The 23127-nt window shown below is 34.4% G+C and overlaps 1 protein-coding gene across 4 annotated transcripts in view; it reads right to left on the reverse strand.

The window, feature by feature from the left end:
- Positions 1-23127, reverse strand: part of DIAPH2 (diaphanous related formin 2) — an 813387-nt gene that overhangs the window by 287285 nt on the left and 502975 nt on the right. For all 4 annotated transcript variants that reach the window (XM_081278193.1, XM_081278192.1, XM_081278190.1 and 1 more), the window contains one exon: positions 19414-19534. In XM_081278193.1, the coding sequence (XP_081134319.1) occupies positions 19414-19534 (121 nt within the window). The remainder of the gene's footprint in view (positions 1-19413; positions 19535-23127) is intronic.

Here is a 23127-nt window from a genome sequence, read left to right on the forward strand (position 1 = left end):
GGAGAATTCCTCTAAAATATACACACTTAAGGAACAATTATCTACTAATGGCATCAGAGACATGTGCACACAATTGTGCATGTATGAACTTATCAGTGCATGTACACGAAATAAACAGCCACTTTTAATTCAATACAATGTCCTTAAATGTGTCATGGAGCATGTATATCTGTGCAGAAATATTTGAGATATATGTGCAAGTAGAATGACTGAAAAGAGACAAGAAAGACATATGTCCAAGTGTTCACACATAATCATAACCATAATCATAATCATCTGTGCCTCAAGAGTCCCAAGGTGACACTGTTATGGCCAAAAAGGAAAACAAAGTTTGAAAACTAAGGAAGATCAGATGCATCTAATAGTGCGCCACCAGAGATAGCTCTGAAGTACTCCACAGGAATTGATCATTACCCCGGGTCATCAAGATATGGTTAAATTACAGTTGGAACATTGTTTAGAAAGGCTGATAAGAATATATAGCTGCAGTGTCAAAACACCTAGCACACATATAACATACTTTAAAAGACTTTTTCTTAAAAAAAAAAGGGTAGATTGCAGCAGTCAAATCGTTAATGTCGAAATATGGGAAGTCCTTGCTATCTACAAATGGATATATGTCAAGATAATTCCAGATAATTGAGACTTCACTAAATGTTTGCTCAAAGAATTTCATATCCTTTAATGCACAAGGTTCTAAAAACACAAAATGAATGACTTATGACAATTGTTTGTGATTTAACTGACAATTTAATGGGGGCATTTTGATTGATCTGGAAATAGAAAGTCAAATATGACAGAAGAAAAAAATCTAATGCATGTGCCATCGAAACAAATAGCAAAGTAAAAGAAGAAATTCGTGATGTAAGTCTTCGTTTTGTCAATAAAATACTTCAAGAGATATGAAGTCACTAGCTCATCTCAGCTGTGTTCAATGTATTATACATTATACCTTTTTAATCAATGCATAGAATAAACGAGTTTCTATTCAAAAGGATTCCTCTTCAAATATTTTCATCACTTGGCTTTTAGGTTAATAGAGTTTTCTGGCTTCCCCCTACCACACAGGCTACACATTTTAAGTTTCCCCACAGCTTTGTTAAAAATTCTTCTCATCTTCCTAATTTCTAAATGTTGAAGTGACTCAGACCTGAGTCCTTGTACTTTTCTTTTCTTTGTCTATACACACTTACTAGGTAATTGTAACCAGTGTTATGGCTTTACACACAATCTATATGCCGGAAACTCCTAAATTTGTACCTTTTCCTTATGCTCTAGGATTAAGTATCTTCACCTCTACTTGGATGCTGTTTTAGTCAGTTTTTTGTTGCTGTGAACAAAATACCAGGCAAGAACAACTTAGAGGAAGAAAAGTATATTTTGAGCTCACAGTTAAAGAGGTTTAGTCCATAGTCATCCAACTCCATTGCTCTGGGCCTAAGGTGAGGCAAGGCATCATGGTAGAAGGGCATGCCACAGGAAAGCTTCACCTCATGGTGGTCAGGAAGGAGAGATAACGGGAGGATCCAGAGGGACAAGATATAATCCCAAAGGGCATACCCCCAGTGATCCATATCCTATAGTCATGTCCTACCTGCTACAGTTACCACCCAATACTCTAGCTCTTTCAAATTATTGCTCCATCAAAAGTATCAATACTGATTAGATTACAGCTCGCATTATGTCATCTTTTCATTTGAGAATATTTGCACATTAAGAGGAGTCAAACCATAACAGATGCCTAATACACATCCCAAGCCCAACATACCTGAAACCAAACTCTTGATTCATCTCTTCACAACTTCCCGTTTTGTTCACCCAATCTTCTCATCTCTGTAACTTTCATTCCATTTTCAGTTTTCTAATGAAGTCCCACTAAACAACAAGGATTTCCACGATTTCACCTCAGAACTATTCTTGTTCTGAGTACTTTCTCCTGCACTTGCTACAATCCAACTGCTGGTCCACTTTGAGTATGCATATGTTCATATCTTACAGACTTTACATTAGCTATGCCCTTTGGAAGAAAAGTTTATTCCTCTGTTATCCACTAATTATCTCAAGTGACTCAATTCTATTGTCAAGTGTCATTCCCTCAGAGAGGTCCTGCTCTGACCAATTTATCTGTTTAAAAAACAATCATTATTTCTTAATCCTTTTACTCAGCTTACTAAGCTTTAAATTTCTTAACATTTAGCATCATCTGATATCATATTACATATCATATCTTACTACATATTTGGTTTTTGACAGTCTATCATGCTAGAATATGCTCAAAGAGAGACTTTCCAAAAAGTTTCTCATCTTTTATTCCCCAAGGCAGGAGGGTGGGCAGGACTTGGCACATGGTATTTGATAAATATTTGCTGAATGAATAGATGAAATTGTTACCAGTGGGAATACTGTTAAACGTATCATATTATCAGTACTGGTGAAGTGAATCAGGGAGGAAATTAATTCAACATTGAAGCATATAATGTCTAAGCAGAACAACAATGAATACACTACATAGAATTAGGGATGTTAAGAATGGTTTAGAGCTGAAAAAATGTTCAAGATTACATAATACATCACTTTGTACTGAAACATTTATTTGCATAATTTGGAAGTATTTCATTTTCCCTAACTTTCCATGCTCAGGCTAATCTACTGAAAGTTGATAATCTATTTCCTCTAAAGAAAATGAGTACTAAAAGATTTTTTCCCTAATAACATTGAATTTAAATGCAATGCAATCAACTATAGAAGGTGAAAATAGGCAATAATCATTTATAAGTCTAAAGAATTTTGGATAAGTATTAATGTTATTAATCTAATCACATCTTGGCATTTTATGAAAACACAAACAACATATAAAATATATGCAGAAAAAAGTGGAAAGTCATGTCCCATATGTAGTGTGACTAAGTTAATAAAATTATGGGACACTTCCCTTAATTAACATACCAATAATGTAAATCTCATAACACTTTTGGTATTTCACACACATGCACGGACATGCTCATGTCCACATTCCACACTACCACTAACCAAAAGAATTGCCAGGTTTTTATAAACTTGCAATTCAAAATATATGACCTTGCAATCAAAAAGTAGATCTTCTGGTATTTAAAAAATATCATTTTAACATCTAAACTGCCTGCAGGCAGCAGGGTTTCTTCTGTAAGACTAACACATGGCAGCTGCATTTCATTTTTATTTGAAAACACTGATCCAGTGTTTTTACAGCTCTCGATTAAGCTGTTTAAATAAAAAAAAAAAAAAAAGTAAATGTTGAAAGAGGAAACCACTCTAGTTAAGCCCTATGTAAACTAGTAATGGGAAAATCTCAGGTGGTTTGAAAGTTCGGTTTGGATAAATACCTAAATCTATTGGAACCTCTTTAGCTGAAAAATTCCAGCTTCCACAAGGTTAATAGAGCTTTAGGTTTTCCACTGAATCTGACATAGCTCTTCAAAAATACCTACACTCAATCCCTAGCTAATAGTAAAGGCAAATTTGGCGAAAAACGTTAACAGAGTTTTTGAAATAAAGAATGTCCTCAGCATTTGGCTCAATTTGAGATCATTCTAACTGTTCAACTTTTAAAGTTTACTAGGAGTATAAATCCAGTGAGACCACAGAGAAGAAACTAAAATTCACTAGAAATGCAAGTAACCAAATAATTGTCAAGTTACCCAGCTTCCAAATATTTTAAGCAATGGTAGATAAACAGGCTGAAAAAAAGATTCATCTACACCTCTTATCTTAATTCTGATCCATCCTTTATTTCTCAGCTCAGCAGTAATGTTAGGAGGCCCTTGGTTGACCAAAAGAAATATCTTCCACATCACCTGCCGTGGTTGTATACATAATTACTTAATGTTTACATTTTATAGCAGAGTAAAATGTTCTTTAGGATACACTTTTTATAGTTTTTTTTTTCACCACAGTACTGCAAATGCCTTACATGGCCTGTATGTAGCACATAGTAAGTGATAAATAAGTAAATATTTGGATGGGCATGATCGTGCATACCTGTAATTCCAGAGATTTGGGAAGCTAAAGGTTGGAAGATTAGAGTTTGAGGAGAGCCTCAGCAATTTAGCAAGACCCTCAGCTACTTAGTGAGACCCTTGCTCAAAATTACATACATACATAAAGAGACCGAGGAATAGCTCAATGGTAGGCATCCCTGAGTTCAATCCCCAGTATATAAATAAGTAAGTAAATGAATAAATAAATAAATATTTGTGTGATGGGCAAATCCTCAAAAACATCAACTAGGTGCAAGTATTTTATTTCTCCTCAGCCCTTCTCCCTTTTCCCTAGCATAAAACTGAACAAATTCTTAGGATCTCTGAGATGATCTTGCCATTTTTCACTGTGGTGAGATGACTGATGACTACCAGCCCTCAGGTAGCTTTGGGCTGGGGGTTGACACAATTTTGGAATTAAGGTTAAATATATCAGCAATGGCCAAAGATTTAATCAACCATGCATATGTAATGACCAGGGTTCCTAGAGCTTCCAGATATCTGAACCCATGGTGAGTGTTTTTGGAGAGGGCATGGGGGCTCTGTGTCCCTTCCCCCATACCTAACCTTCTGCATCACTTCATCTGCATTTTTATAACAAACCAGTAAACATAAGTGTTTCCCACCAGATTGTTAACAATTCAAGAAAATTTGCCATATCCAAGGAGGGGAAGGTCGAAACCTCCATTTATAGCTGGTGGATCAGAAGCCCAGGTAAAATGACTGGGGCTTTTGACTAGATTCTAAATTGCTGGGGCAAGGCTCAGAGGGAGGATCACAGTCTTGCTACAGAACTCTCAACTTGTGGTATCTGATGCTATCTCCAGGGAGACATGTTAGAGTTGAATTAAATTTGAGGACTTCGAGCTGCTATCCATTTCTGCAAAGTTGCTTTCTTGATGGTGGGGAGAACTCACCACACTTTTTAGGTGAGAGAAGTCTTCTGTGTAGACTGTGGTGGTAGAGAAGAGGAAACAATGCACTTTTTTTTTCTTAACATGCAGTTATCATGGTTTAATTACAGAACATTTTGGAGTAGGCATGAGTGTGAATAAAAGAGCTCTACAGTTTAAAATTGTAAAAACAATATAAATGCAAGTTGTTATTAAGAATACAAATATAGTTGAATATGTACATTCAGCTTTCTAATACTGGAAATGATTCTGACTTATGTGTATCAGCAGTGGAGATGTGGCAAGTACCACTGCACCACCCCATTTAAGGGAACACCATACGGTGTTTGGAAGGAGAGAGAGGAACCTTGCCTTTCAATAATTTATGACCCATCAAATACTGTTTGAACTCTTTAGACTGTTATTCTTGATCATTTGGAACTTGATTTTTATCCCCTTTCCTATTAATAACTCCCACTACTTGCAGTCAAACAGGTCTACTTCATTTTCCTTCAACACTTTTTTGAACTTTATTGACTGACTTTTTGCCTGTGTCTGGATTGTAACTCTCCATAAAACCTCCACTACCAAGTCATCAGAAAGACATATCTTTTTCTGATCTGAACTACTACTAAGACAATGTATGCAAATACTATGAAGACTAAAAATCTCGACGGAAATACTAGGTTTCATTATTTTATAGAAAGAACTCTCAAACATGTATGTACATTTGTCATACCTATATTGTTTCTTATGATGGTTTGGGCATATTATTGATTCTGCTTCCTAACGTACATGTTTCAGAAATGGAAGTTCTATGTCTTATTAATGTTTGTATACCTCCCAGTCCTAATGCTTTCTACAGAAGGCATATCCAGGCATTACAAGAATGGCAAAAGATATGTTTGGATAAAGGGAAATGCAGCATAGAGCAGAAGGCAAAACTCTCTGTGTCAATTATGTCCTAATATATGAATGCATAGGCAGATATGTTAGATGACTTAACACATATGCCCCATCATATGCCATCTCAATGTTTACAATTAATCATTTTTTAACAGGCTTTGTGAGTTTAAACTATTATACAGGGATCACTAAACAAAACAGAGTTTAGTAATAAAATCTATTTATACATTTAAATTTAATCTATGTTGATCATGTTATATCTTAAATTTTGAATTCTTCTTTAACTCAGTCCAGTTTTAGTAGAGTTCCTGAAATGCAATTTTTGAAGTGTTAGAGGAGCAGTGCTGGGGTGGCCTCATGCATATTAGGCAAGCATTCTACCACTGAGCTGCATCCTAGCCCTCAAATCATTTTTAACATTAATCTAATATAGACATAATTAAGGAGGAATTTTCATTTGTTTAAATAAAGACATGAAGTGAATTCCAAAATCAATTAGAATAACATTTTGGATGACCTGTGAGAATATTCAGCAAAATGTTTTTTTCAGGGTCAAGTATAACATTGAAATAAAATGACAGAGAAGGGCAAGTCATATATTCATTCATTTTCCAGACACAAATAGAGCCCTACTATGTGCCAGGCACTGGGAGTACAAAAGATGATCACCACAAAGCAAATATGGTAAACTTCTTGTACACTGAAGGCATTTCAGCAAAAGTTGAATGTTAAGTTCTTCATGAAGCTACTCCAAAGCACAATATGCACTGCCTTGTTAACTCTTAATGCATTTATAACAATGCCACATAATTAAACTTAATTAAATACCATCCTTTTAGAATCACTTTTCTCATATGTACGCTCTTAACTAAGTGCTAAGTTCCTTTATAGCCAAGAGAATATTTTGCCCTTCATTTTTATACTGTAGTACCATGGCACTTACTATAGTGTTAGAAACTGCAGTGACTGCTTAATAAATATATGCTGTCTGACTAATAAAAACATGGAAAGCAATGCATTTGTGAACCCAGAGGAATTGTTGGCACACACAGTTCCCAATTATCGGTGCTAAAGGAGATAGTTAATTCAAAACAAAAGATAATATAAAAGTCATTTAGCTTTGGAATGCATTCTCATATATAACTTTTCATTTGGTTCTCTTGGTTGGTTTGAGAATACATTTCCAACAGTGAAGTTGCAATATTAATTCCCAACTGTGGTCAAAGGTTTTGCTTTCTCACCAAATAAAAATATGGTTAAGAAACGCTGAAAATTTAACAATAATCTTGTATTGTTTGTAGTTGTATTCTGTCAGTTTTACCTCCCTGACTACATTCTTTCTTGAAAGCAGAACACATACACTAATCTTATAAGTACCAAAGAATTTAGAATATTCTTTTTCATGAAGCATGCAAGAATCTTCAAATTCCATCTGTTATCTCTTCCTATTTTCTACCCAAATGGAAAGGGTATGGATTCCTTTAACAGTAAACACCTGGATATTTCTTCCATAATGAGGGATAACTATCCTACTTCTTTCATAGTCATTTACTACATTTTGAAGAATATACCTTTTACCTATCAGTCTAAAAGCAAAAACAAACTCAAACAAAAATGTAAAACAGACTTTTAAAAGAAAATTATATAGAATGAAGTTGGACAAAATCAGATCATGGCTTTCCTTTAGAGAAATAATTAATTTTCTATTTGTGAGATTTAGGGCAGAATTATAAATAACAGACACTTTTTATGTAGCTTTTCCACTTTACGAAGCATGTTAAGTCATTATACCTAATCCAAATAGCAACATACATGAGGTAGGCAAGCAAATATTATCATTTCAGTTTTACAAAAGAGTAAATGGAACATCTTTTCTAAGATCAGAAGATAAAGCTAGATCTTAGGTCCACTAATATCCAGTCCAAATATCTTTTCATTCAGATGGATTAAGACAGTCACTTTGCATCTGTAAGAACATCAAAGTTTGAAAGAACTTTGCGTGTGTGTGTGTGTGTGTGTGTGTGTGTGTGTGTGTGTGTATGACAAAGTGGCCAGAGCATTTCTAAATGGTGTGCAAAATGAAATGATATTGCTGTACGTTTGGACTCAGGCCCATACTCAGAAATCTAGATATTGGTAATTAAACAAAGTTGCTGTACACAAATTTGTTAATGCCTTTGCATATATCAAAAAAACATTTATTAAATATTTACTTTTGATGAGGAAAAGAGGGGTTGATACTTTCACCTCTGAACCATTTTGTATCTCAATTACTCCTTTTCTGTACTCAGGCAGTATCAAATGATGATTAGATCCTGTTCCCCCCCTCACTGATGACCTCTGGAAAGCATGTATGTAATTCTGTTTTTTTATTTTTCATTGATTTTCCATTCTCACCATTAGTGAGTCCCTTAGCCTTAAATGTGTACTTGAGATATAATCCTCTCAAGTTCATTATCACTCTAAATGTATGTCTTATTAGGGGTGGATGTGTGTATGAAATCAAAATTCAATTGGATAATTTTCAGTAATGTTAGTCATACATTTCTTTCGATTTCTAACTTCAGTAATGAGTTGGGAAAAGTATAAGTTTATCATCCTATCTTTACAACACAAAGGAGAGTACCATTGCATGATTACTAAGTAATCAGTCTTGCTTTCTTACATTTTTATCAGTCTTAACCTTATAAATTGAATTTTCTTTCATTATCTTAAAGTTTAAACCCAGAAGAAAAAAAAATAAAACTGGGAATAGTCACCAGGAAGCTGTTTATTTTGCTGTATTTTCATAAACTATATGTAAAACATATTTCAACTACAAATAAGTGAACAGACATTGATAGAAAGAGATACTGATATATATTTCTACATATTGAAAATAGTATGACTGAGATTTTTGCTGTTAGTTATAGAGTTATACTAACATCACTGTTAACATTTGGATATGAAGTGCTCCCCCAAAGCTCCAGTGTTAGTGCAGGAATATTCAGAGGTGAAATGATAGATTATAAAAAATATAACCTAATCAGTCTATCCTAGTTTGAGCAGAATAACTGGATGTTAACTGTATGCAGGTGGGGAGTGGCTGCAGGAGGTAGGTCACTGAGTTAGGCCCTAAAAGCATGCATCTTTCCTGTGTCCCCCTCGGCTTCCTGATGGCCATGAGCTAAACAGCTTTACTCCTCACACCCTTCTGCTATGATGTTCTGCCTAACTTTGGAGAAGAGCTATGGAGTTGATTGACCATGGACTGAACTCTAGAAGCATGAGCCAAAATAATTTTTTCCTTCTCTAAGTTTTCTTGTCAGATATATGGGACACAGGGATGAGAAGTTGACTGATATAATCATTATCACTGCATGCTTGTTTAACATACCAAAAATGCATTTCATATTTGAAAAGAGTTTCAGTAAATTTTAAATCAAAGTAAAATGAATCAAATTCATAGATTCATTACTATATCCAATTTATGGTCTTGTAAAGATCCAAATGGCTTTATCTTTATAACTATGAATAGATATAATAGGTATGCTATATGTTCTCTAGTATATATGCACACTCACATAAGAATAACCATTTTGGGTAATTTAATTTTCTCAAGGTTCCTTTTGTTTTATTTCTATAAATAAATCCCACAGAAAGGTTTTTAATCTGTTAAAACTTAGTTTCTGGTAAGAATGATGAGAATTTGTCAGACTGAGGGTATATTAACTCTTTCAGACAAATTAAGTCCCGTTTTATGTTCTGAAAAAGATGATTTCCCAGATGAGTCTCCTGAGGCCTGAAAAGGTTTATGCACCCTTTAAACGAGCAATATATTCTGTTCTCATCATCAGCATCATGCACCAAATGTCTGTCAATTCCCTGAACAATGTTTGAAAAATGTACTTATAGTCAGCGTAATTTCAGTCTGAATTTCAAACAAGACTCTTCAAATAGAAATGTTTTTTTTTTGTGTCTGTGTGTGTGCATGCGCGTGCGCGCTAACAGATCCTAAAAAACATGCTACATTCAGGCAGTTTCTTAGAATATGATTTCTACTAAGGGTTTGCTAAGAGCTAATTTTCAATACCTGCATTTAAAGTCAAAATATGATAAAAGCCTAACATTTGAAACATGTTAGAGTCCTCTCTCTTGTCAAACTGAGGTCATGCTAGAATACTATGTTCTCTATTTACTTGCCAGAGTGCTAGGTTTAATATCATTATACAATGAAACTGAAACCTATTTAACTAAACATTTATTAAGTACTTAAATTTCTATGAAGCTTTGTGCTACACTTGTTGCAGAATATTCAGATGAATAAAAATACATATCTCAAAAATTTATAACCCAGTGTACACAACAGACATGTACATAAACAGAGTATAGGCAAATGAGCAAGTATGCTAATCCAAGTATTCAAATATTATGAGAACACAAGGGACAAGGAAATTAATTTTGATTGCTATGATTAGAAAGGCTTTCTGGAGGAGATAGTGTAAGTGAACAGCTAATTTTTAAATTAGTTTACAATCCTTTCAAAAAGAATAGTTTTCCATTTTGAGCGAGACAGGAAAGGACACAATAAAGTAGTTTCACAGGGAACAAATGTAGAATTCATCTCAGATTTATGAACCATTCTGAATTGAAAGGCCACGTAACACCATGACAAGGGTTAAACTCCAAATGAACAAAATTTGGATCTCAACTCTCACTAGCGATATTGATTACTTATGTGATTTCAAGTACATGGCTGAACCTCTTTAGCCTTCTTATATTTGAAATAAGGCTAATTAAAATAAGGTCAATAATATTACCTACCTCATAGGATTGCTTTGGAGATGATTTGTGGCAGGGAACAGGTTAAACATACCTAATCTGAAAACCTAAATTCTAAAATGCTCTACATTTTGAAGCATTTTGAGCACTGATGTGACAACACTAGTGGAAAATTCCACACCTGACTTCATGTGATAGGTCACAGTTAAAATGCAGGAGACTTAAAATATCGTGTAAGATTGCCCCCAGCCTATGTGTGCATAATGTGTTTATGAAATATAAAGTGAATTTCATGTTTAGACTGGGTTCCATCCCTAAGATATTTCATTATGCATACCCAAAGTCCAAAAAAATCTGAAATATGAAATTCTTGTGGTTTCAAGCATTTCAAATAAGGGATATTCAATCTCTCTCTCTCTCTCTCTCTCTCTCTCTCTCTCTATCTCTCTCTCTCTCTCTCTCTCTCTGTGTGTGTGTGTGTGTGTGTGTGTGTGTGTGTGTGTGTGTGTATAGTTACATCCTGGCATAATGGCTGGCACATGACATTCACTAAATAGTAAAAACACTCTCTTTAAACAATAACCTTGATTCCTCTTTTTGACTAGGCCGCACCATTGGGTTTTCTCCTTGGTCCTGAATGGTTCAATTTTAGCAAGAGGTCTGATGGGTCAGTTGAGTGAAAATCCTCCATCCTTGGTATCTGAGCAAATTCCTCATCTCCCAACTTCTGCTTGTTTTCAACCCAGTGTGTCTTTATCAAGAATCTTGTCAAATTGGTTAAGCCAGAATCCTTTTTATCCTGGATATTTTCTCTTGGTAATTTTCTGTCCATTGATTTCTACCCTGTTCCATGGCTACAAATCCCCACTTGCCCTTGTGTCCAAAATGCATCTCGTTTGTAAACTGGAATCTCTCTTCTATCACAATAGTTTCTGAATAAAATTTGCCTTGACTGCTTTCACTTCTATATGGTTCTGATTCTCTTTGATAATAGTTGTTATTATTACTATGTTATTACCATTTTATCATGAATGATTATACCTTCTATCTAGTTCAATGTACAATGGAACAGAAAATATCCAATATCACTATCAAGAGTGTGCCTTTCAAAGGATGCTAAGAATCTCCCTTTTAAAAAGAACAGTATTCCCCTATGTGCTTTTCTTACCAAGGAGAAATATAAATAAACCCTCTAGCTTCACTTATTCTTAGTCAACTTAAAAATCATTAATTTTGGAGGTCATACATTATTATTCTCCTATTAGCTTTGCTATAGATAACACCTGATGTGTGTGTTATGATAATAGTTACCTAGGTTACTCTTCAGGGAACTGAAGGTCTCTCTTGCTGAAATCACTGACTCTTCACATGGGCCTGAAGATATCCAATGGGTGACTGAAACACAATGAAAATGTGTGGAATCTCTGTCTTCATTTTGTCTGTTTCCTTTATTGACTTAAAACTTTGGACCAGATTCTACTCACCACTGATTGTAGACATGACAATCATTTGAGAAATATCTGGTTGAAAAGGTTAACTTGAGGTACACTTGCCTAGTCCCCCACCTCCCAACTGCCAAGACTGGAAACACAAGACCATAAAAGGGATGAAAAGAGGTGATCCTGAGTTCCTGGAATATACACATTCATTCCCTGAAAATATATTAATATTCCTCTTTTATTAGCCAGTTCATTTCTTTTATTATTCCCATCCTATATCTATAACCCCTCAACTACCTGAAGGCGAGAAGCTGATTTGTGAACAAGGTACCTTCTTCTCTATTCTTTGGCCTATGAATAAAGCCATTTTTTTATCCCTAATACTCTTCTCTCAGTCATTGGTTTTTCGGTGGGATAAGGTTCCACAATGACTTTGGAAACAATCTGCTTTTTTCCTGCCAGTACTGGTAGTTGAACCCAGGGCCTTGTGAATACTAGGCAAGCCCTCTATCATTGAGCTACATCTCCAGTTCTTTTTACTTTGAGGAAGGGTTCTTCTCAGTTGTGGAGGTTGGCCTCCAATTTCAGATACTCCTGCTTCAGCCTCCAGAATATCTGGGATGACAGGCCTATACCACCATGTCAGGCAACAATATGCATTTCAATGTATGCATTATTTCCATTACTGACCATGCCCCTTTTCTTTTCTTTTTTTTCTATCCTATACCCTCTCCTACTTGAAGAGTCTCATTAAAGAAACCTTGCTTAGAACTTCCTGAATTTTCTGAATTTTTGAACAACCGGCAATAGAAGGTAAGGACCAACAGTCAGAGGTGGTGATTTTCCCTTAAGTCTAGTCTGACATTCTCAATTTTTCTTTAAAAGACAAAAAATGGCCTGGATACTACATTTAAAAAATATATATTTGTTATTTGTTTTTGTTTTGTGAACTTTAAATGACATTTAGATTATCATTCCACTAAACCCTGTTATTGGCATGTTCTCAAAGGTGATAAGTATTACTTATAGTTGAATAATAATTTAATTTTTTTCATCTATTTTAAATTATTCTCTTAATAATGAATAGAGGAATAAAATTAACATAATGGCAATGCATTAGAGACTTCAAATCTGTTTTGAATTATCTGGAAAGGACAATGTGCTTCCTCACAGATTTCATTTGTAACCACTTGGAATGACTCTCCCTCATACTAGGAGGAAATCCCAGGTGTTGATAGTTAGTTGACAGGGTGTTAATGTCATTAACATTCTGTCAGCTCTTCTTGTCAATGTGTTAATGGTGTTCCTGCTGCTCAGTCACTCCCTGTCCTCCAGTTGGGGAAATGATTTCACCAGCAGTCAATCAAAAAGCTAAGCTGATGTGGGGCAATAGACAGCCCTGCCATTGACAAAACTTCTGTGAGTAAATGTGGTAAAAAATTTGTCAACAGGATATAAGCACTAAGGTCAACACTGTGGTTAATGTGCTTTTTTCTAGACAGCTTAAGATATTAAGGATGGGCCACGATACATATTTAAAGTCTATAAAGTCCTCTTTTAAGAACAGGCTTCTTTCCTGTCTGAAAAAGCAATGAAAAGTAAGTAAAATAATACTTTGATTAAAAGAGAAAAAGAATGATAGAAAGCAAAAGTGTTAGGCCTCAGAACACAATTTCCTAAAATACGGTGCCTTCGCATGCTAAGTATTTTCAGATGCAGGAGATACACTGACCCCAGAACAAGATCTCTCTGAAGTTTTGTTGCCCATTTCCCAGAAGTAGATCACAGAAAATAGAATTCCCCTCCAGTCAAGCCATAAAATATCGAAGGATCACTCGGAGCTCCTCCCTTCTCCACTGAAAATGTTCATGTGACTGTTGGGAGTCTTGCCCTATACCCAGGGTTGGGGGGAGAAGAAATGTCAATGCAGAGACCCCAGAAAGAATCTTGTCCAGTGAATTCCCTGTTTATTAACATGAGATTATACCACTTTTCATCTGATCATGTTTCTCTTCAACTATCCACTTCTTTCAACAGACTTAGCAATAAGCAATAGGCAGTTTTCTCTGGAGTCTTCATCACATAAAATGGTGGTTAATTAAATTTGCTGTGTTTTTTTCTTATTAATCTATCTTTTGATGGAGGTGATGTGAGCTATCAACCTTGTGATGTGTGAAGAAGACAAAAGCTACAATTTTGCAAATAATGTCAGTGTCACATACACTGTCAAGTCCAAGAGAAGACCCAAGATCAGCTAGGAGTCTTATTCATGATGTTTCTTCTCACTCTTTCAAGCATGGGTTATTGTTCAAAGAGTGGAAACCAGATGTGACTCTGAACCTCACCCCACAAATATTCACAGCAGATGCCAAATACGGACATAAACTATAGAATTCACAGTAACTTTAAAAGATAAAAAGAGATGACTCTTAGAAATGAATGAATGAAGAATATGAACTGTGGTAAATAGGTTTATAAGTTTCTAATGCTATCCTAACATAACTCTAGCTCACTACAATGACACAGGGACAACTGGTTGATGTTATCAGAAATGGAAAATATTCCTCATTTAATAATGGGAACATTTTTTGGAAAGTTCACGAAAGTAACATTAGACAATATGTAATACATAATAAATATTTGATAAATGAATATCTATAGCATTTACTAAAGACTAGTAAAGATTTTATTTCAATTCACTGAGCAAACAATTGAGCTAAAACCTTCCAATACTAGGATTGTTATGAGCATATTAATATAAAGAATATTGATGGTCTCTGACTTAGAATTTAACTTGTTATTTTTCAACTTTATGGTGGCACTTAAGTGTGTATGCTAATATGCATTGAATAGAAAGTTTACTTTGAATGTTTTTAAAATCTTTGCCCAAGCTAGAAATATTCTGTAATATACCCCCTTGAAATGCTGGATAACTATGACCAGCCCCAGCTCTCAATGAGCCAGGCAATAAGAAGAGTGAACAACCAATACTCTATAGTGTACTAGGTCACCAGAGGTTTTTGTTGTTGTTGTTGTTGTTGTTGTTTGTTTATCTGTTACAGGTATTTGATAAATAACATGAGGTATTCAACACATTATTAGAAAATAGGCTTATTGTTAGATGATTTTGCCCAACTATAGGCTAATGTAAGTATTCTGACCATGTTTGAGGTCAGCACAGTTAAGGTATCTGTTTGGTTGGTTAAGTATATTAAATGCATTTTCAACTTCTGATATTTTATGGGTTTATTGGGACAGAACCTTGTCTAAAGTTGGGAGTTTCTGTACCAAGAATGCTGTTTCATAAAAAAAAAAAAAAATCAGGATAACTACTATTTTCTCCATGTGGTTATCAAGATCACCCCTTTTACTTCTAGAACTTCTCACCTATGTTGTATGAGAGAATTTCCTGATTTTCTTCCTGTTTTATAATCTCTGGTGGGGGCAGCTTGTGCCTGTTTGCTGTATCCTCACATGGCAGAAAGGGCAAAAGAGGAAGCTGGACTCTTTCTTTCTAGCCTTTTTATAAGGCACTAATTCCATCCATCAGAGCAGAACTTACATTGCGTAATCATCTCCTGAAAACCCCTGCCTCTTTTTATTGATAACCTGCACATTAGATTTCAACACAAATTTTGAAGAGGATATATTCAAACCATATCACTTGGCCTACGTAGTGTTATAAGCTGAAGAAAACAGAGGTACATGTCAGAAGCAGAAAGTTCTCCTAATCTGATACCCTTCTCTTCTGAAGGAGTTCACAGAAACTAGAATTCTTCTTGCCTCTTATTCAGAGAAGTAGGCTATAAAACCTAGGAAGGGTCATTGTCTGACCTTCTTCCTCCTTCCTCTGTCATGGAACAGGTGTCCTGCCCCATACCCAGAACAAAGCAATGTTGCATAGAGAAGTCAAGTATCTGAACAAACAGACCTTGTTCAGTTGTCCTCTGCAGCCCATCCCAGTTTTTTATAATTACATCATACTCCTCTGTCTTATGATCACAACAATTCATAAAAATACAGTACTACTTGTTTCTTTGGCTCTTCATATATGAAGGCTCTTGTTCTATAAAAACTTGCATTAAATAAATGTGTGTGCTTTTCTTTTGTTGATAATGTCTTTTCTTATAGAGGTTTCAGCCATGAACCTTGCAATGGGTAAGAGAAGAAATCTTTTCTCCCCCACACTATCTATTTTCTTCTGACTCAGAAAAGCAACCAATTTGGATAGAAAAGGGAGACAAAGGTGATGTGTTTCCTTCTAAAATCACTGGCATCAGGAGTCTGAAAGCAGCCAGGCAACTCTTCTTACAGGAGACTATTTCTCTTTTTTGGTCAATTTTTTTGACATTTACCTTAAAAGGCATGAACCATCACTTCTAAAACTTATTATACCTTTTTACAGGCATACTCTAAAAAGATGATTTAATGTTACTCAAGTTCCTGAAAGACTTATATGATTGAAAATAATTGGGGGGTTATGGGATTAAACCTAGGGGTGCTTTACCACTGAGCTATAAAAACAGCCCTTTTAATATAATGTTTTTATTTTGAGACAGGGTCTTACTAAGTTGCTTATGGTCTCACTAAGATGCTAAGACTGGCCTTGAACTTGTAATCTTTCTGCCTCATCCTTCCAAGTCACTGGGATTACAGGTATATGCCACTGTACACATCTATGATGAAAATTTTTGTTACTATAAGCACAACCTGCCACTACTTGACAATATCCCTGTTGATATGTGAAGTAAAAGTAGGGGCTTCACTAGGGTGATCACCATTGTCTGTACCTACAGAATTCTGTGATTTAACAGACATTTACTAAATGCCTACACTATGCAAGGTTGTGGGCATTATTATGAGTACATGGTAATTAACAAACCAGATATGATCTCTGTGATGGGGACAGCAAAAATGATGTAAGTGCCAGACTGTCAGCAGCTTAAGGTCAAGTTTCTATTTTGTGCACTGCTACATTTTCTTTGCTCAGCAATAAAGCATTGAACACTAACTATAAGTTTGGTGGATACTATGAAAGAGTAAGGAGAACATAAGGTGCTGTCTTACATAGACCAATCTAAGGATTAGGCAAAAAGATTCAATGTACCTATTTAGTTGCTCTGTGGCCATCAGGCCATTGCTGCTTACCATAGCCCTGTTGCTGTTCTCAAAGTCCAAAAAGGTAGAGAATCCTATTCAGTTTCTGAATTCACAGTCCATATAGAAATATTACCATGTAGTAGGAAAGGTGATTTTAAGACAAACTACTGCCATACTGTGCCCATAGTAATTCAGTTTAAAGTGCCAGTGCCTAAAGCAAAGCAATTTTTGACAGGGGACAGAAACACTAGAAGATCATCCAGTACAAAGAATCCTATAATAAAAATGAAAACATGATTCTGATTTTAAAACAGGATCAATTATCACACAATCAAAAATTTCTTTTCTTTTTTAGATGTCCAGAAGGGTACAAAAATATAAAGCAGGCATCGGATCTCACATAATGTATACATGATGATCATGCATTTTGTCTGCCTCTTTCTGGAAGACTGAAACTCTCAATAAATACTGAAGGAGTCTTACACAAGAATAATAATTTCTACAATAGTTTTACTGCTGTAATTAATTAGTTTTTAACTAACTCAATATTCTTTTTCTCTGAAATAAACTGCTGTATATTTTATTTTGTTTTCTTAAATATGATATGCAAAGTAACAGCCCCTTACATTTTAATATAGTTTTCAATCCCCTTGTGGACAAACAGTCACACTTTAGTGCCACTTAAATAAAGAATAGCCATTCATCTGTAACAGACAGATTCAGAATGCTCTGGATTTTCATTTAAAAGTGCTTAATTACCTGCATGAAGACAGAAATAAAATAAGGAGTCCAGGCCAAGTTCATGAGGGTTTGAAATTACTTTTCTTTTTCTAAATGAGCAACAGAAACTCAATGTTGCAAGCTGTTGTGTGGCCATAAGCCAACTACAGAAGAAACTGTTCAAATGAATGAGGGGATCAGGAATTAAATTCAAATGTATGAGGCAAGAACCAAAATCAAAAGGTGTAAAAAAGAAGGCTGTGTTTCCAGGCACAGGACAATATATTATATTTGAATGAAAACAATCTAATCAGCGATAAAGTGAAACCCTCATGGTAAGTATCTGAATGTAGCCAGTTATGTAATCCAAGGTTAATTTTGAGGATTACCTATCTCCAAACACTTGTGAGATTATGCTTCCAAAATTCCTAGTTATAAAAGTACTCAGCATAATTAAAAGAAAACATAAAACACAGTGTTAATTCATGAACCAAAACAGTGAGAACAAAAAAGAACTTTCAACATAAGTCTAAATTGTCATGCTCAAATAATTTGGGTTCAGAACCAAGACATCCAAGTTGGGAAGGAAAGAAAGTATATATGAGAAGAAAAGGCAATATTTTAACCTTGAAACAAGGTGACTCCCATGTAGTTGTAGAAGGAATTAATATCAGATAAAGAATTTACAGTATTTATTCCCTCTAGAGATATAAAATGGTGAATCAATCTGCAGTTCAAGATATTTATTTAAACCCAGAGGAGGAGGATATGGCTTTAACTTTGAAAACCAAAATAGAAAAAAAAAAAAAAAAAACAACTCAGCTCTAATGTAGTTTATCTTTAGACACCAGCTTTAACATTAAACAATTCAAGCTAAATGCTATTTCTCAAGTTCTCCTTTCATATATTTCTATAATTTATTAGTATACCACATATAAAATAGGAGTTTGAAAAATATTTTAGCCAGAAATGCTTAATGTTTTACATTTATATGTATATACAAATATAAATTATAATTTAAATATATCACCTACTGATCAATTCATCTATTCATGCATGCATCTATTTGTATTTCATAATCCTCTTAGTCTACTGATATTAGTCATCTTCCAATTGTCCTCCAAAACATACAAATGCCATCAGAAAATACACACATGTCCTCAAAAAATGAATGCACACATGCAAAAAGAAAATGAAAATCTCAGACCAAAAAAATCTAATATCCATCACCTCTTTTATGCTCTTGGTTACATAAGAAGATTCTTTCTTTTGTTTTGTTTTGTTTTAGGACTAATCAAGCCTCATAAGACTTACCTTGCATATCTTGTGGGCTTTCAAATGAAATTCTTCTTTGAGAAATGGCAATTTTTCAGGTCTAATTGTTCCCTTGCTTATACTCTACCTGTTTCCAAGCATCATGAAACAAAATTTATACAGCTAATATAAAAACAGCATACACAGAAATACATCCAGACAGTGTTAGAGACCATGGAGTCTAGAATTAACCACGTTTTAAATAGACAGACAGACACAGACAAACAAATAAATAAAATACATAAATAAATAAAGGATATCGACATCTTTTCAACAAACTTATCATGTTGATTTTCTGCTTGGGGAACTTTCTTGATGTCACGTTCCAGATGAACAATTTGTTGTTCCATTGCTGCAAGGTTGCTCTTAAGATTTTGAGCTGAAACTAAATAACAAAGTGCAAAAGGTTTAGCATATTTTACCAGGTGTTCCACAAAATAACTAAAACCAATATCATTTAAAGTATTGTTTTAAAGTGTTGTTTTAACAGGGAGAACAGTTACATAAAGTCAACTCACATTTTTCCGAATTACTACTCATAAAATTTCTACTCTCCATGAAATAAATGAAAATGTGTAATATAAAAAAAATCATCATGTTTAATATGACAATGCCACCATTTTATTCAGCCATTACTTCAATGAATCCATTTCCATTTAAATTTATTGAAGAAATCTCTAATATTTCATTTTTAAAAATCTAATTTGAAGATTAAAGAGAAACTAAGGTTCAAAAAGAACTTATCTTATTAATGCATTTTCTTCACTCTATAAATGATTCAAGGTGAAATTATATAAAAGAATCAAATATTCCTCTTTTGTTTAAATATGCTGATTTTTATAAACTAACACCTGTAGTAAAAGTTTCCATCTTCAGTCATTCTCATACTCAACAGAGATGTGAAAAATAGTTGTTGATATAGAAAGAGAACTTAGAGCAAACCCCAATGAACACACATGCACATACACACCCACAAAGCTTCGGCATGCCTCAAACACTATCATTAGTTGCCTTAATTACCCCTAACATTCTCTGCACTTCACTTTTTCTCTCATTGACAACTAATAATTTTAAGTATTGTGTTCAAACTGCATACTTTTCAGATCTCTCATGATGCCTTCTTTTCACAGAGGTACTTAAAAAAAACTTTTAAATGTTTTCTAGATACAGCATGACTGCCAACTATGTACAAAGACATCTGTATCACTATCATCAGCAGGATACAACATTCTAGTTAAAGAGACAAGGTAAGCATTACAACTCCACAGGTAGGCAGCCTGTGACACTGGATTTTAAGTCCTGGCTGCTGAGCCTTGTTCTTTTCATTAAAAACTGTGCAGCAGAAATAGAAAAATATTATAATTATTTTTAAAGTAAATTTTGTTTCATTCAGAGACACAGCAGCATTACAATGAAAAATTTAAGAGATTGAAAAAAATCGACCCACTGACAAATTTCAACCAGACTGTTCTGATACAAATTCATCATGCTGACGCACACACCTTCATACTCAACAAGGAGAAATCACCTTAGATACACATGGAGGTTCAAGAGACTGAAAATCAAATACCAATAGTATAGACTATTTTTTCTATTAATCTGTCAATTAAATAGCTCTGTCCAAGTTAGTTCCATTTGTTTAGATCTGACAAGCTTGGAAATCATTCTTATTGGAGAATATAAGAGTTTTGTCTTGCCCAAAATTTGCTAATGATTCAGCAATCACTGCTCCCTTTATTTAAAGAATGAGTTTGCTGGGAAGGAAAACATTCTTCCTAACTTTAAAATGGAAATTTTTTCCTTAGGTTTTACTGGTACATTCTCTATAACTCTGTAAAATTGTTCTTCCCCACTTACTTGAAACTAAACATAAGAAATTGAACAGTTGCTTGTGTCATTCAAGTTACAGGGATGTGAAGGGGTCTAGGCAGGCTATCACAAAATATTGCACCTTGTCATAATGAGTATTTTAAGCTAAAGGAATTTGAGAAATGACATGTATAGGAGAGACTTAGATGGTCCCTGAAAGAGGTCATAAGATTCTCATGTGAGAAGTATCATTCTTAAACCCAGAGAAAACAAACCTCTAATCTCTGAAGATGAGACAGAAAACTCTGAACAACTGAGACTTGTTCAAAAGTTCCCTCATTCCAATGAGCTCCTATGTGTTTTTCTCCTATCAGGCTGTGGTATTCAATATTCTTCATCAAACCAAAAGAAAATGCTCAGGTATAAGTGTGTTTTTTTTGTGGGTCTTTATTTTTTCCTGAAAGTTACCATTACAGATAAAATTTAAATAATTCTAAATACGTAATTTTTTTTTCTTTTTTTTTCTGTGTGGTGCCAGGGCCTTGTAAATGCAAGGTAAGCACTCTACCAACTGAGCTATAGCCTCAGCCCAGTAAATAACCTCTGCAGTAGAGCTCCACATTTTCATTTTACCCTGGGCCTCACAAATTATATTGTCAGTCTCCAGATAAAGCACATATAACTTAAAAGTTAGATAGAGGGAGTGAGCAGGTCATTCACCTGCCAGTTCCTTCATGACTATAATACTGTTTTAAAGGGTGTTAATTTCTTGCTCTGGCTAGGGAGCAAATAGCCTGGTGGTGGGGGCATGTTAAAGAAAGAGTGCCCAGTAAATCTAGGATGATGCACACTCTGGACCTAGAACAGAGTATTCCTTATATCCTAAGTGGCTTATTCCTTTTTTTTGACAGTTGAAATTGTTAGAAATTTTAAAAATTTACTTAAGACTCAAAACCAGCCTACCTGAACTCATACCCATTAGCAATAATTTTGCCTGCACTGATCAAGTCTACTCTGTTTTATGAAAAATGCATTAGATGCATCTTTTTAATCTACTCAGGTAAAACCAGTTCCTTCAATTAGTCTTCCCATGATATTAAATAATTAATTACTTAAATTTTTACACAATATCTTAAAATATAATCTGTACTTTTTATCACTCATGGCACAAAGCCATATTACTTTTACACACAGTTGTGGAGAGCTGGTTGCAGCAAGAATGGTCTTAGGAACCGGACAGACATACATTCTAAATCTCAGCCATACCAATTACTAGCCATACCAATTATAAGCCTATGGATTAGCTTCTCTGGACCTTCATTTCCTATATTTGCAAAATTCAGATAATAATACTCTCCTTAAATGTCAGTCATTCAAGTTAAATGCTTTAATAAATGTAAAGTATCTATCATTATACATGATGTATAACACGTTAATCCATAAATACTCCTTTCATATTTCATTACCTTCCCGTCTATATCCTACTTTCCAACATACAAATTCTGTGTATGTGCCAACAAGAATTAAACAACTGAGATGCAAAAAACAAAAATGGAAGAGGATAAGGAGGATAAAAATAATGAAGAAGAATCAGAGAAAGAGGAAAACAAAAAGAGAGAAAAAAAAGCAGAAGGAAACAACAAAACTAAACCAGATTTATTTACTGCTATCTCTACTAGGGTCTGATTTCATTTAATATTGATCTTCTTTCTAATCAAGAGAAAGAAAATTAGATTGTACTTTCTGTTCCTATATTTTAGAAGGTATGTGGAATTTTAGGTTTGGGAACCAGTGACAATTATACTAACAAATAGCCAATCTGTTTGAAATAGTAGTAAGTTTAAAATTGAAAGATGATTCCTGGAAACTGAAATCTATACAATAGTCTATATTTCCATGGAGACATTTATAACATAGTTATTTTGGCTTTCTAGATTTGTCTAAAAGAAAACAGACAAAAATTTTAAAAAGTGTTAGAAAAGAATTAATATGTGTTTACCGGCCTGATGACTTGCCTTAGATACATTTGCCTCAATTTTAAGAGGGAGTCAAATAAAGTTATGCTTAACTATTTAATTAGCCCACCTAACACTTCATAGTTATTAGCAGGGTGTGTTTATATGTATAAAGAGAAATAGAGAGAGACAGAAATATTTTACTGAAGGTGGC

The sequence above is a fragment of the Spermophilus citellus genome (assembly GCF_964194105.1).
Source record: "Spermophilus citellus genome assembly, chromosome: X".
In the NCBI taxonomy this organism is placed as follows: domain Eukaryota; kingdom Metazoa; phylum Chordata; class Mammalia; order Rodentia; family Sciuridae; genus Spermophilus; species Spermophilus citellus.